Genomic DNA, 15,317 nt, shown 5'->3' on the forward strand with positions numbered 1-15,317 from the left:
TTCAGGCTACTAGGTAGCATACGAAAGACAATGAGAATGATAGCAAGTAGCTATAATAATGCAACTGATGAAATTGGTTTTTAATAGGTTTTCACGCATACAAGTATACACAGTCACATAGAATACTAACATCGAGCCATAAAATGCACATGTGTCGGCACATCGATATTAATAAAAGGGCTAATACCACCAACAAATATCCAAATTGATACATCTAAGTCACATTTACCCTAAACTAATCTTTATTTCAAAAAACTATTAAATCGGTACACTCATGCCCTGTTTATGCCAAACTGGTATAATCACGCCATATCGATCTCAAATTATGGTAAATCTGGCATTTTTGGGGGGATGAATGTGGCCCGGGTGTTATTGTACGGAAACTTTTGCAATAAAAAATTAATTTGAGTTTTCGGGTGATATTAGTCCTAATAATAATTGTACTAATTAGGCGTCATCTTTTTTATGTAGTTAGTTTTTTTTTTTTTCGAAGAGTGTTCTTGATTCGTGTCAAGTCGAACCAGATCAGCAGCTGAAAGGGGGAAACTCATCCTTTATTACATTAGGAAATTTTTAATTTTGCCACTAAATTACAGCCTCCTATTTTCGGTGTTGAAATATCGAGAATTGGCTTAAGCTGACATTTAAATCGATTGAAATCATTTATAAAAAAAAAAAAAGGATCCCTTTTCCGCTGGCTCAGCTTTATTTCCAGAGGAGTCAAAACCGGAGCGACATGTCCGGTGGCTTGCTATCGTCGAAGAAGCCAAAGATGTACTCCAAGTATCGTTCTTCCTTTCCGTGCTGACGCACACCGGTTGCGGCGGTGGCGGCCATCCCATCTCCCAAGTTCTTCTAACAACATTTTCTAAACAAATCGGAGCCAATCCGAATTGGTCTTGTAAGAAATCCACTACATAATGAATATGCTTATTTTTCAAGTGATTCATATCGTAAAGTGTACCCATTTCGAATTTCATTCCAATCAAATACTGTCAATATATCTTGCGATAATAAAAATGTATTGTTTTGATCATATTTCGTCAATCAATCCTTCCTAATCTACATCTTTGTTGCAAGAATTTCTTTTGTAGCTCCTTACATAAGGATTCAGCAAATATCGGATCTCCGCCTACACAAGCAAATTGTTGATAAAACTCCAAAATGGCATTTTCTTTTGACCCCATTTTTTTTTTCTCTTTATCAATCATGAAAGGCAAGAAAATCTTGGGATAGCAAACATTCTCTAAAATTTCTCTTAGATTCGACCACATGTTTCGACTAGTGATCAATCCATAGATACCAATAGAAAATAAAAAATAATCACTCAAAACAAGTACATGTTCGAGTATCATTGACTAGCTCCTTATTAATTTTGATTCATTTCAAAATGAACAAGAATTCAACTTACTCAATTGACCATGATATAACAAGTACAAAACAAAGGAATAGATTGATATTTGGTAATGGATCAAAATAAAGAATTTCTATTTTATACATGAACATTTTTCAAATAGAATTGAAGATAAATGGATTTGATAACATAAAACAAAGTTAAATTTTGATGGCTAGTAAATAGTTATAAAAATTTATCATTGACAAGCAACAGCAATTGCACCTACCAAAGCAACTAAAAGAATTATGGAAATGGGGGCGAAAAAGGGAAAGAGCGAGATGAGGTTTCTCTCACTTTTGACATAGTAGGCCCCGGCGAGAGGGCCACACAATGGGCTATTGGCTCAGTGGTAGAGCACACCCCTAATAATTGGGGCGACGAACCTGCGCGGCCCGAGGACGTTTGGGCGAGCGGCTCACGCGCTCCGCCTTCCAAGCCGCTGTGGTGCAAGTTCGACCCTCCGGTCGTCCACCACGTGAGCGCACCGATCGACTCGATAGGCCAATGCCGGAGGCCATTTGAGAAGCGGGTCACGGTGAGCGACATCGTCGACCAACAAAGCTGGCTCATCCTACGGAAAGACGACGTTAAGGAGTTCGTACGCCCATTACTTAGGGAAGAGGACAATCCCGCCCATGGCGGGGACGTGACGACGTTCAATACCAAGGCAAGGCGCTTCCCATGCTGATATATTTTCTCTTATAGAAAAACTCCTTCAAAAGTGTGGAAAAAGAGAAAAACATTTTCCATATCTTTCATTACTCATTTCTTTCACATTTTCTTTCTTTATAATTATTTTTTTACTTTCTTTTCATTTTTTATATAATTTTAAAAATTCGAGAATTTTATTTTTTTATTTTTTTATTTTTTATCTTTTATCTTTTTATTTTTATTTTTATTTTCTTTTCTCCTTCTTCTTCCTCCTTCTCCTTCCCATTTCCCCAGCTTGCCGCTTTCTTTGCTAACCACCGACCACGAACCTCGGCGATGGTCGGAAGCACGATGATCGCCCTGACGTCGGCCGGCGAGCTGGAGGCTCGGCCGATCTCGGCGATCTCGTCGAAAGCATGGCGATCGAGCCGAGGGTGGAGGGGAGCGGGAGAGGAAGGAGCAAGTGAAGGAAGGGAGAAGATGGAGAAAAGAAAATAAGAAAAGAAAAAAAATTAAAACCTAAATAATTAAAAAATGAAAATAAAAACTAAAAAATAATTATTAGGTTATTCAAAAAAAATTATATGTGATGGAAACTTATTTTCCTTATCAAATGGCGGAAAAATACTTTTCGGTTCATTTTCCGGTTTAAGTCAAACACCGAAAAATATCGTCATTTTCCTAGAAAATGACTTTTTGGAAAACAATTTCCAGAAACGATTCATTTTCCACGAAACAAACCGAGCCATTAAATGTAAATTCATTGTCTTCACTGTGAAATTTTCTTAGGGCTATTGTCAACTATTTTAAAACTTACCCCTTTTGGATAAATTTTTAAATTTAGGACAACTACTAATTGAATAGCCTGAAAATCTCTTTCAATTGTACTAATTCAGTTCTTAATTTTTTTTTTATATCTCGGATATGTCAATTGTACCAATTTATTCAAAAAGAAAGAATCTCCGTTGCTATTTTCCGCAACCGTAGGTGCATTTACATTTCGGATTTGGTCATTGCACCCCAATCCCTGCATTGCTTTGTGCACCTATTGATGAAATTGAGTATCGTGATTTATGAGAAAAAAAATATTTAAAAAATTAATTCGACGACTCGCTAAATTTTCAGGCTACTCAATCTTTTTTCTATTTTCTAGTGAAAACATGACGGACCTCGATTCAAAAACTTAAAAACAACGTCGTCATGTGAAACGACTTTTCTGACATGTCTACTGTGACATGTTAATGCTATTGGTCATGTCGGATCTCACATAACCTTTGAATGAAACGAAAAATTTAAATGCGGTCCGCACTAAGATTGATGCAATTTTTTTTTGAGAGAAATTGATAGATTGTAATCCAGCAGGAGCATTGGGCCTATTACTACTTGGGAAAGCCCATGCACCGAATGGACTTCTTCTGTAGAACAGTGGCCAGTTGACATTGTATGGGATTGACAATTGACAACCCGCTAATGGCAGCGATTATCACATGATTAGCAAAATAGCTAGGAGTGAGCATAGTTTTAGGATAGAACCTGAAATCTAAAATCAAAATCGTTGGAATAGATCCATTTTTAGGTTTCAAGGTATGCATGTTAAGTTTCAAATTTCAAAAATTGAGGAACATGTTCTTTTGGTAGGTTCCATGTTGAGTGTGTAATTTGAAACCACTAGTTTGAGCTTTCCATTTTCGAAATATTTATGATTGAGACTTTTACTTTATTAATATTTCATATTTATTCGGGTGACTAAATATAAGTCGTGGTTAGCTGGTTACAAGATAGGTTCAAGGTTCAAGGTTATGAATGGTAGGTTTTAGGTTCCAAAAAATGAAGAACCTGTTTTGATTTGTAGGTTTTAGGTTCGACGTAGAACCTGCATGGAACCTAGATTCGCTCACGCCTACAAAATACATGTAGTCACGGGAAGGGTGAGAGAATAGGTAGTACACATTAATACCGCTTCAGTTCCTAGATATATGCGCATAATATCTAGCGAGTCGTCGAATTAATTTTCTAAATATTTTTTCTCATAAACCACGATACTCAATTTCCTCAGTAGGTGCACCAACCGATGCAGGGATTGGGGTGCAATGATCATACCCGAGATATATATGAACCAGCGGTTGCGGAGAACAGGTGCAACGGGGATTCTTTCTTTTGGCTCTCATCCTTCGTTCACAAGCGCCCCACAGCGCTCGTCGTCCTTCTTTACTTCTCCCTCCCACGTAAGGATCGTTTGTGGGTACAGTGCAGCTGATTAAAATGAGTCATTTGCTCTCTGATGAAGATTGCACTGCAGATGACTAGTTGAGCAGGAGAATTACCAGGTACGGGCTTAGCTCATTGGGGTCACAAATTAAGTCCTAGCTCGTCGGAAACTCAAGAACGACTTACTAGAGCGGGAGAGAATTTGTATGCCGAACGTGGTGGCATTTTAGGCGTGAAGAATCCTTGTGTAAAGTACTAGCCGGGAAACACTTCTTTCCGACACCGTCGGTTGCTTCCTCATGGTTAATCTTTCCTGAGGAATGTCGTTGAGAGTGGTCTATGATTGTGCTCTGCACATTGCTTCCATAGTAAAGGCCGTCGTCAAGCAAAATCAGTGGGTGTGGAAACATCTTAATTTGCAACAACATCCGTCACTTATCTTCTGCCGTCTGTACAATCCGATCCTAGGAATTTTCTTCTTGTAACAGCCAAGCCGCCTAACTCATCCGACTTTGTGGGTATTAGCAGCGCTACCAATACGGCTAAATGATGCGCCTCGATATCGACTTGTATAGGTATTAGCAGAAACTGTACATCTTCCAAAGTGCCTCGTGGAATCGCCATCCACGCTGATTGTCATCAATGACATATCACTTACAAATTATGTTGAAAAATAAACTTTAGGATGTTCCCATACTTCCTTAGATTCTAAAACCGATCGCCATAAACCAAACAAAGGGGAAAAGAAATCACAAATCTAAAGAACAGATATGGCAAAGCTACCAACATAACAAAGATACCACCATTCCTGGTAAATTTTACCCTCTCCTCTATCTTCTCCAAAAGCCCGTTCTCCAACTCAGGCACTTCTAGCCAACCTGAACACCGGCCGGCCACTGAGAACTAAAGCCTGAGTTCGGACAGAAGCTGCTGCCATCTGGGAGACCCTTCATCTAAAATGCAAGTCAACGGAGATACAAGAACTCTACTTGCCCCGATCTGCACAGTAAAAGTTTCAATATATTCAAAAGGTACACAGGAGTGTTATCAAGCCATGATTAATTAAAATTAACAGCTGCAAATATCTTCACATCATATTAGGATGTGACAAGTGGGGAAACAAAAATCTTTGCATAAAGCAGTTGTGTATAGGCTATTTCCAAAATTAGGACTTACTGCTCTCAACTGCTGCACAGAGATATCGAGCATATTTTTAGGAACACAAATGCTTATTGCATAGCAGTCCGCAACCACTTCTTCATCACGTTTGCGAAAGACTGGACTTACAGTAAGTCCCTGTTAGCGTTTGAGCACAAGAGAATCAGAAACTCAAGAGAGTGAGAATGAGATAACAGCATTTTAAACTTCAAACCGAGCTGGGGCTCAACTTGGAGTACGTGAAAAAAGGGCTCCCTGCATTACCTCCAAACCAGAGAGCGATGGTAGACTCAGTACTCGCTTAGCGACTTCCTCTGCACTACTCCCTGTCATATTCACTGTTACCTGTGACAAGAATTAACACCGATTATAAAGCATTCATTTTGAGTCTCGGATAAAGGAGTCCAACACAAGTATGTATCTGCAGTATCTGAATTATGTATATTCTAAAAGGCTCTGCATTGCACTTACAGAATTTTCCATATTATATCTCCCGAATTTTTATTGCAGCAATTTGCTACTTAGTTGTTTAATAATAAAAGGTTGAACAAGTCATACTTGACAATGAGGTACGGTACTCTTATGTTCACAGAGTACTAACCATGTCATATCCGATTGATGCGGCTAATTGGACACCACAGAAAACTTGCACTAACATAAGTCACCCAGTTAAATTTTGTTTTTTGATGAGTGTATCTTTTTAACGCAGCTCAGAAACATAGTAATGAGTGAAAGGGGGATGGCAACAGCAGGTGCAGCTTAATAGCAGTAAACTCTAACGGGAAGTATGTTTGGATGCTGGACAGGAAGTTCGTCATCATATATACTGTAAGATTTGATGGGACCACAACCAACTGCTCTAAAAGCTTAAGCTGATAGAAGAAGGCGTGGTTTAATATTTATATATTCCAACACTCCCCCTCATGCTTAGTCTGGTCTTTTTGCCTAGTACTAAGCGTGGAAATATTCATTTGGGGAGGCAAATAGGGGCCTGGAAAGATTTGAACTCGGGACCACCTGCTCTGATACCATGTAAGATTTGATGGGACCACAACCAACTGCTCTAAAAGCTTAAGCTGATAGAAGAAGGCGTGGTTTAATATTTATATATTCCAACATATACAATAATCTACGCACCATTGACTGGCTAACTGCCTCAAGATGTGCCTCCAATCTTTCAAGAATCTTGTGAGTTGTGTCAAGAACACCTTCCCGTTGGACTAGTGACTTCCTGCTTGCCACAAGAACAGCCTGAAGGATATTCGGGCCAAGGGTAAGAGTAGTTCGAAAAAGACAATGAAAAAATGTTGCGAGCTTGCCAATGCAAACATGTTACCCACCTGGCTTTCCAACACTGTCCCACCTTCAATTTCTTTTAAGTTATTTTCTCTTAATGTTGTCCCACTACTTACAACGTCCAAAATAACATCAGCAGTCCCCATCTAGATTACCAAAGAAAAGAAACGAAGTCACTTGTAGATCATGCAGACACAGCATCAATACTATACTGCCAATGCCATTAATTAGCATTGGTTTAGTTAAATCCTTGACCTCCCCTCATGGAGATGCCATTGCAGATACCAGGGTGCCACATGCCAAGATATAATGGCAGTCATACATATTTTTCCATTCACCTAAACTGCAGCTTCTAAACAAATATATGAATTGAACGACAGGTGATATGCTCATGAAGTTGCTTTCCTAATAGCCTAATATGTGGGGGTATAAATGTACTTCAAATTCTTCTTAACAAAGGATGAAGCAAGTATCATTCAAAAGAGGAAAAAAAAAAACCTGTAATTCATGGATTAATCACATCAACGGTTCATATCACAAAGTGAATAGCCACAAGATCTATAGGCAAGACAGATAGATCCAACCATTGCATCATCGAAGGAAACATCAAAAGATTCAAGTGTTTTTTTTAAAAGGATCCTGCTGCTAAAACTACGGTGGCTTGTGGTAGTCTCAAATATGCATTCTCCAGGACAGGGAATATACATACATTGCCCCATAATATGGAGAGGAAAAGGTCTCCATAGGCACAATGTACTGACATTTAGCATAGGAAAATTAGTGGGATGTACACTAGTCCGTCCTTCCTTTCACTGTATCTACCTGTCAAGAAAGAGATGGTAGTTTCGACTCCCTTCTTTTCCTTGTTTCCACTCTTCAATAGCAATTATCTCTCTGCCTTGTTTAATGAAGATTCTCATGTAATTAGATTCCCAGACACTATTTTTAATCTCCTAAATGGGGTGCATTTAGGAGTGACAGAAAGGGCTGCGCTCCATGGACCAACCTAGAAAGTTAGTGGGAATCGAGATATTTGCCAATAATGTAAAAGATGTGCTAAAAAGTTGACCCCTAAAGCAGCATGAAAAGAATAACACAACCCCGCCATACCGAGCAAAAATATTTGTATTCATCAATCTGCACTTTCAGTGCAGATCTTCTAACTGTCTAGGTGGAAAAAGAAAAGGGACTTGGATCCAGAGCCAGAAGAGACTCTATGCATTTCATAGTCTTTTGTTTTACATAACAAAAATTGAAATGGACCGAACCTTTTTCGAACTGGAAAATGAAATGGTTTAAACTTCTAGATTCTAAATTCTAGTTGAGCAAAATCCCTCCTTGACATAACTCTATCAGAATATGGGTTTAAGGACATATAAACTTCAGTGTTCGTTTAGACAACACGTGCATAATGAAAAAATTCATCATGACAATCAAAAAACATCTGCCAATACCGGTAATAAGTTGGTAAGCTAGAAAGATATCAAATAAGTGAAAGAAATTGGTAATTTTACTGCAGGAGCTGCCTCCAATGCTCCTTCACCAGTTGAAAAGCTCACATACTTCAGTCCATTTTCTTTCATGAACTTATGCCCCAGCTACAATGACACAAGAAAGAAACTTAAGCAGTTAATAAAGGGCAATCGCTCTGGCACCCCATAAGGAAATTTGCTATTGAAGGTGGACAGATGGCACAATAAACAATGACATTTAAGATCTGGAAATGCAAACATACGTAGGTGAAACCAGTAGCAACTCTGAGTGGTTTCTTGTCAGTCCATTGGGCCATTAGCGCTAGCTCCTTCATCGATTTGATCTTCTCAAAGATCCCATACTTGGGAATCTAATAGAAGATCAAAAGAACATATCAACACTACAAACCGACTAGAAAAAATTCTATCAGTATATCAAAATTCAGAGCATGAACTTTCTTACTGCAAGAGACAAACGGCAATGCCCATAATCAAGAGCTTCGTGAACAATAATAAGATCTTTGTTACCCTGGATAAAAGGACCATGAGCTCTTTTAGGACAGTCTACTATATCAAGTTAGTGTTGCGAAATCAACATTCTACATGAAGTTGAAAAGCTTGATGATAACACAAAAACACCACAAAAAGATCAGAAAAAGCTCTGATATATGAAGTTGAAGCAATCAGGAAATTTTTGTCTCTGTCCAGCATTTGTCACATGGTGACCACTCAATCATCATTGCAGGATTCCAAGTCCTGATTTCCTATCATCCGAACAAACACAAAAAATATGAACACTCTAACCACCTAAACTATCCAAAGACTTCAGAGGTACATACTGAAACTCGACATCATCCAGCAATTCTGCCAGTCCAAGCCATTTTTCTAAATTGTTTACATGGAAAAGAGTAAACGACCGAAATAGATTCCGCAACTACTATTGTCATCCATTCAGGTAAGATCTGTGATCCAACTTCACTGCTGCATATTTGACACATAGGAAGTACCCTGTCATCTAATAACTACTAATCTGCACAATTGCAGATTATGTATATGCCAAGTCAATCTTTCATTTTTCAAGGACCACATTCTGATAATAAAACAAGCAGGGCAAGGATGACATACTATTGAGGCTACAATTGAACTTGGACAAAGTCCCCACACCTCTTTCACATATCAAGGATGGCCCACACTTTCTAAAGCCAGCAGGAAAACTAGGATCTTCCGTCAGATGCTCACAGGGACTCGCTAAGTTGGATTATTCAGATAGCTATTCCCCAATCAACTTTGTTCATTATAGTCAATGTGAAATCAGGATGCGGCATTTTAAATTTGAAGTGGGGAAACCGTGCAATAAATTGTTTTCACAGCTTCAGAGTAAAAATCTTTGAATGTGGATGAACAATAATAAAGAATGATGACTAAAAAATCCAACCCATGATCAAACATACAGCATATAACATCTTCTGCTTACCTGTCCATATTCACTAACTGTGTCTAAACCAACTATTCCAATGTCTAGATGTCCAGATAACAATTCTCTTACGATGTCCTCTGGTCGCTGAAACCAGACTTGCAAATTAGAGAGCTGCAAAATAAGTTAGCCACCAAATCAATTAAGAACAGTCTGCAGTATTTAGAATTAACAACTGAAATACCAAATGAATACTGTAAGACAGATTTAAACAGTGCCATGGAGACTCTCTTAGTTACTTTAATTACTTTTTCATGGAGAGTTTTCCATGTTACATAAGCAAATCTATCTAAGAATAGAGAAGCGCTTGTCTAGCTCATCACTACAGAAGTACTCTAAGGCGCAGACCTTTTCAACCCCAACATTTGACTGACTAGAGTGTTTCTTCTTCTTGTATCTCGCAAAGATGGTTTCAGCATTACGCTTTGGGTTCGAACCATCAGCACTTTGTGAAGATTACACTCTTATCTTAATTAGTATATAGGTCCTTTTATTCTACATTAATGATTTTGTAAAGGGTTGGCACTCCTTGGTTCCTTGTCCACATATCTCAGATATGATGACTTCAAAAAATGTCTCTTGCTAAACTATCTCTAGTAGTTCTTGAAATCGAAATTGAGGACCAAGTGAATTACAATAAACGACCTCAAAATGTCATAACACCATGTCCATACCAAAATAAGGCAGAAATTTGCATGAAATTTCCATACCTGTGGAATGTCCGCAACATACTGTCGAGGATTAAGCTGCTCGACTGACAATTGGCAACGCTTCAGGAACAAAGTGGAAGAGGGTTAGTATGCAGATAAAAAACAAACCAGAGGTCTCCTAAAGCGGCATGACAGATATTTAAGCCATTCGTCGTCAAATTCAATTCCGAAAACACTATGTATAGCACATCTATATTCACTCAATTTTCTACCAAAACCGCAATGCGAGTCGTGAAAAGCAAGTAATACCTTGAGGAGGTCGAGAGTGTTGCCGGCCATGCGCCCTTTGCTTGGCAAACCGAGCCGAATCTCTCCCCGCTCGCCGTCCGGCCTGCCATTGGAGACTATGACCTTGACCGCGGCTGCAGACTTCAAAAAGCCAGAGCGGCAGACAATCCTCGGGGACGCGGAGCGCTCCATGGAGACGCTAATGGATGTGTGGGCGGGGAAGGTAGAGAGAGAAGGCATGGGCGAGAGAAGCTGCCGTATACCACGAGATGGCAAGAGGAGCTCCTGCATACCATGGGATGGCAAGGCCATTGACGTCGAGGCAGACACCACTGGGACGGCGAGTGAAGCTCCGAGAGCTGGCAGCTTCAGAGAATGACTGAGAGAGAGAGAGAGAGTCAAAAAGAGTGGGAGTTTATATGTGTGGAAGCTGAGAAATGTCACTTTTTTCCAGTAAAAGCACTACAAAATGAATAAGCTCATCATAGTAGAACAGACTGAGCAAAGACCTTCTCTGTTTCACAATGATTAACCATCGCTGCTTTCCGAAAAGAAATGGCGGAGAACTGGAAAAATAGAAGCGAAGGGAAAAAGAAGAAGGCGTCACGCGCTGGTGAAGCAGCGAAGGACGTGAACTGGAGAAATACTGCAGACAAATGCAAAAATAATTCCTTAAATAAATATCAAGAACGAAAAAAAAAAAGCTCCTTTCAAAGCGACGCAAAACATATAATATTAATTATAAAAATTTTCTGTCGAAATTGCAAGAAATCGTTGATTCGAAATGTTAAATTTTTGTTTGATTTTTAGATTGTTCGTTTTTTTTTTCTCTTCTCTCACTTAAGTATATTAGTCATTAATTCAACTATATTATAAAACAACACTATTTTATTCATGAAAAAAGATACCGTTTCGCTGTTATGAGATATTCATTAGTGCCGTCAATCACGTCAAATCTTGTATCACCTTACGATGTGATTGTTATTTCTCTCTTAAGTTAAATTCAATGTATTAGTCGAGAGAAATGGAGATGTTATTGCGAACAATTTATTAGAAAGATATACAATGTAGATGACTAGTTGAGCAGTATGCAACCCATATCCTTTGATAATACAGTGCAATCAGTAAGCTATCAATGACAACGAAATTAATAATTGGTGTGACGTTTTTTTACTAAAACTTCCTTCATTTAAAAAAAAAAAATAATTTGATAAATATTATTAAAATTGACATATCATATCTTTTAATGGATCTGAGTAAAGTCATTAAATTGCTTTGTCTAAATCTGGGACGTTAAATTGGAGGGTATTCCCTGGGACAAAGGAACGAAAAATATTTTCTCTCAATTTAGGGAGTGATGATGGCCGAGGAAAAGAGAGAAGAACGTACAATTAAAATTCAGAATAATGTGGAAATCCGAATTCGTTTATTGCAGGAAAATCGGTTGAATATGCTCGATTAGTTTACAAATTTGAATTAAAGACGTGAGAGCTAACTTCCACTAGCCAAACCTCGTCCATCGGTAACTTTCTTGCTTCTATTTGATCGCCACCTTGCTTCGATCACCGACTCATCGACTTCATGTGTCACGGATCGAAAGTCTCGTGAGCTAATCGCTCGGTTTCAAGACTTGACATATCTTGGTATCTAGGGTTCTCTTGAGTTTTCTAGAGTACTTTTAGGTGCGAATGATATGATAATTGTCCTCATATTCTAAAATTCTCTTCATTGTCATTGGTAATTGATTAGATAGGAAGATGCATTCGTAATCATGATTATTAATGATTGTAATGAAAGATCTTCTAATATAAATAGAAGAGTAACTCATTTGAATCATCCTATGCAATACAAAGAATTTTTTTTCCAGAGCTTCTTTCTATAAAAACTTTCCAAAAAGTAGGCGCGTGTCGCTGCACGGACCGATGCCCAAAAAGTCAGCCTGTGACACATGCTGACGCATGCTGATGTGACATCCGTCAGCCTAGAACGGTGTTGCTTCCCCGACATCGTCTTTCCAAAATGCGAAATTTGCCACCTCGAGGTTTCGGAAATCAGAGGTTGACCATTCGTCCAATCACCTCAGAAAATTTAGTCTGAGACCCGCAAAGTAGACAATCCCATAATGTCACATTCCCCGTCAAATTTCTGCACAACGAGAAATTTGTCTCTTCTGACTTGACAGATGGAGGTAGTTCGTCGACTACCGTGTCTATGACTTGCAGCTTCTCGAATCTGAAGTATAAGATCAGTGTTTTTCATGCAGAATTTCTTTGGTTCTATCTATCGTGGAATTCTGCGCGAACATGAAAGCGGAGTTGACTAAGAGTTTCCTCCTAGCAGTCCTATGTCTCATACCAATACTAAATGTACAAATAAGTATTAGGAATCGCACACCGATTTCAAAAAAAATAATCCAAGCAAACAATCCATATTAGTATAATATAATAATAAAAGAACAAAATCAGAAGCATACATCAGAGAATTTGTTATCAAAGTTCACCCAAACTTGAGCTACGTTTCCGCGCAGAGACATTTTGCGAATCCACTAGTTTTCCAAAAAATTAGGAATATAACTGATGATCTTCTCACAAGATCGAAGCAAAAAGAAAACGAGAACCTTCAAGAGTGCCGTCACGGCCTTTCTTTTTCTTTTTCTCTCTATTTGATACTTTGCACTTCTCTCTCTTTTTCTGTTCTTATGACGCTACTACATTTACATCGCTAATATAAGAAGTATCGCGTTTAACATAGCAGCAAAAAAGGATAAAACACAAAAAAGCCCTTAATAAAATATTTTGGTTTCACATGCCAACAATCTCCTACTAGAAGACAAATATATCTGATCCAACAAGTAACTTTGCATCCATCGTCTTCAAAAACTAATCTCCTGTACCGTAGTGTTGCAACTTTTCGGAAGGGAACATAAAAGAATAAAGCTTGTAGCTTCATATCCAGATTTATGTCTGCGGATTCTAACCGACCTATAACCTGCGTGAAACTGTTAATATGTTTTGCAACAGAACATCCGTCAGATAATTTCATATTAACCAACTTCTTTAGTAAAAATACCTAATTTGATATGGATGGTTTCTCATAGATATTCATTAGAATATCCATGGCTTCTTTTGCGGTCTTCGCTTTTGCGATATAATACGTTGTCTTTTTCATCAGCCCTAGACGAATCGCACCTAACGCCTTTTGATCAAGAATTTTCCATCCCGATTTTGCTGTCGGACCCACTTCCGTGAGTTCGGGTTTTCAACCCTCAAGTGGTGCATAGAGATCTTTTTGATAAATATAGTCCTCTATTTGGAGTTTTCACCATCCGAAATCCTGCCCATCGAACTTATTGATTCTGATTTTATCTTCTATCACACAGTTTGCTTTCAATCGAATGTCACCAAAAAACCCTCGATGTTCTTGATTAGCCAACCAAAGCTCCAATACCGGTTGTTAGGAATTGTACATCGATTCTAAAAAATAATTCAAGTAAACAATCCACATTAGCAGAATATCATAATAAAAGAACAGAATCGGAAGAACACACCAAAGAATTTGTTATCGAAATTCACCCAAACTTGAGCTACGTCTCCGCGCGAAGGCACTCTGGGAATCCACTAGTCTTCGAGAAAAGTAGGAACACAACCGATGATTTTCTCACAAGATCGGAATAAAAAGAAAACGAGAACACTCAAGAATGCCGTTACGGCCTCTCTTTTTCTTTTTCTCTCAATTCACTACTTTGCACTTCTCTCTCTTTTTCTGCCCTTATGACGGCTACTACCTTTACATCGCTAATATAAGAGGTATAACGTTTAACCTAGTAGCAAAAAAGGACAAAAGACAAAAAAGCTTTTAATAAAATATTTTGGCTTCACACGCCGACAATAAGTTCGCTCTCCTCACTAAGACGTAAGAAATAATTAACAATAAGTGAAAAAAAAAAGTCAATTACCATTTATCTTTGTGTTCTTGTGAGTCCCTTTCTCCGAATTCCGATGTCTCGAATTCGTTGTACTTATCATCCTCAGATTCATCCTAAAATCATAACACCAAGAAAACGTGAATAAACTTGACCATGGAAAAACATGCCAATCACAAACAAGAATGCACAAACTGGAGCAACACAAAAGCAAATAAGCGTGCAACAAACACCCGATCAAAATTGAACGAAGGACTTAGAACTAGGGTTTAAGAGGAGGAGTAGAAAAAGCCGCTCTGCTCTGCGTCTGCGCGTTAAAGAAGGGCTGCACTTTTTTTCCTCTTCTTATGGCTTAGACACTCTCATTTTCTCTATTTTGACCATCATATCTCTTGTGTGGCTCACTGTACAACTCTACAAGGGCGATCCGTTTTTTATTATTTGGTCAACTGTTTATATTTTGTTTCTTCCTTTTTGCCCTACGAGTCCCACTTTCCTTCTTCTTTCTTTCCACGCCTCCCACTCGTCTTTGTTTTCTCTTTTGCAGACTATTATCTTCTTTCAAGATTGGAAGCGTCAATTTTTTATCCCAGATGAAGTAAGAAACCTGTGTTTATAGTGCATTAGCACCATTTTAGCATTTTTGGAAATAAACAGTGCGCGTCTGAGAAACATTGTTTGGCTCCCTGAGATGAATCAGTGACATTTGTCATCCAAATATAAACTTACAAGAGAACCACTAGTTCAATATGAAGCTTTACGATTTTTTTTTTTAACGAGTTAGAAGCACAGATGCACCGAC

The 15,317-nt window shown here is 38.4% G+C and overlaps 1 protein-coding gene across 3 annotated transcripts; it reads right to left on the minus strand.

Annotated features, from left to right (window-relative positions):
• Positions 1 to 4,852: 4,852 nt before the first annotated feature.
• On the minus strand, positions 4,853 to 14,680 carry LOC115727032 (ATP phosphoribosyltransferase 2, chloroplastic-like). 3 transcript variants are annotated; one of them, XM_048279162.1, is made up of 12 exons: positions 14,560 to 14,680; positions 10,615 to 10,962; positions 10,366 to 10,425; positions 9,656 to 9,769; positions 8,645 to 8,710; positions 8,445 to 8,552; positions 8,224 to 8,307; positions 6,754 to 6,855; positions 6,551 to 6,664; positions 5,678 to 5,758; positions 5,432 to 5,551; positions 4,853 to 5,254 (listed from the first exon to the last, which is right to left on the minus strand). In XM_048279162.1, the coding sequence occupies exons 2-12, from the start codon at positions 10,903 to 10,905 to the stop codon at positions 5,159 to 5,161; spliced, it is 1,236 nt and encodes a 411-aa protein (XP_048135119.1). In that variant the 5' UTR covers positions 10,906 to 10,962; positions 14,560 to 14,680; the 3' UTR covers positions 4,853 to 5,158. The 3 variants fall into 3 exon arrangements, with proteins under 3 accessions (XP_048135119.1, XP_048135118.1, XP_030513009.2); XM_048279161.1 differs by having other exon boundaries at positions 10,615 to 10,959; positions 14,556 to 14,645; XM_030657149.2 differs by lacking the exon at positions 8,445 to 8,552 and having other exon boundaries at positions 10,615 to 10,959; positions 14,556 to 14,645.
• Between the last annotated feature and the right edge of the window lie 637 nt (positions 14,681 to 15,317).

This window comes from Rhodamnia argentea, chromosome 5 (assembly GCF_020921035.1).
Source record: "Rhodamnia argentea isolate NSW1041297 chromosome 5, ASM2092103v1, whole genome shotgun sequence".
In the NCBI taxonomy this organism is placed as follows: Eukaryota; Viridiplantae; Streptophyta; class Magnoliopsida; order Myrtales; family Myrtaceae; genus Rhodamnia; species Rhodamnia argentea.

Bases quoted from the DNA above. Each gene is read 5' to 3' on its own strand.
- LOC115727032 (XM_048279161.1), bottom strand. From the start codon at position 14,630: ATGAATCTGAGGATGATAAGTACAACGAATTCGAGACATCGGAATTCG. The intron at 8,553-8,644 runs GTAAGAAAGTTC...ATCTTCTATTAG, and splicing joins ATTGCCGTTTGTCTCTTGCA to ATTCCCAAGTATGGGATCTT. The intron at 8,308-8,444 runs GTATGTTTGCAT...GTGTCATTGTAG, and splicing joins TTGCTACTGGTTTCACCTAC to CTGGGGCATAAGTTCATGAA.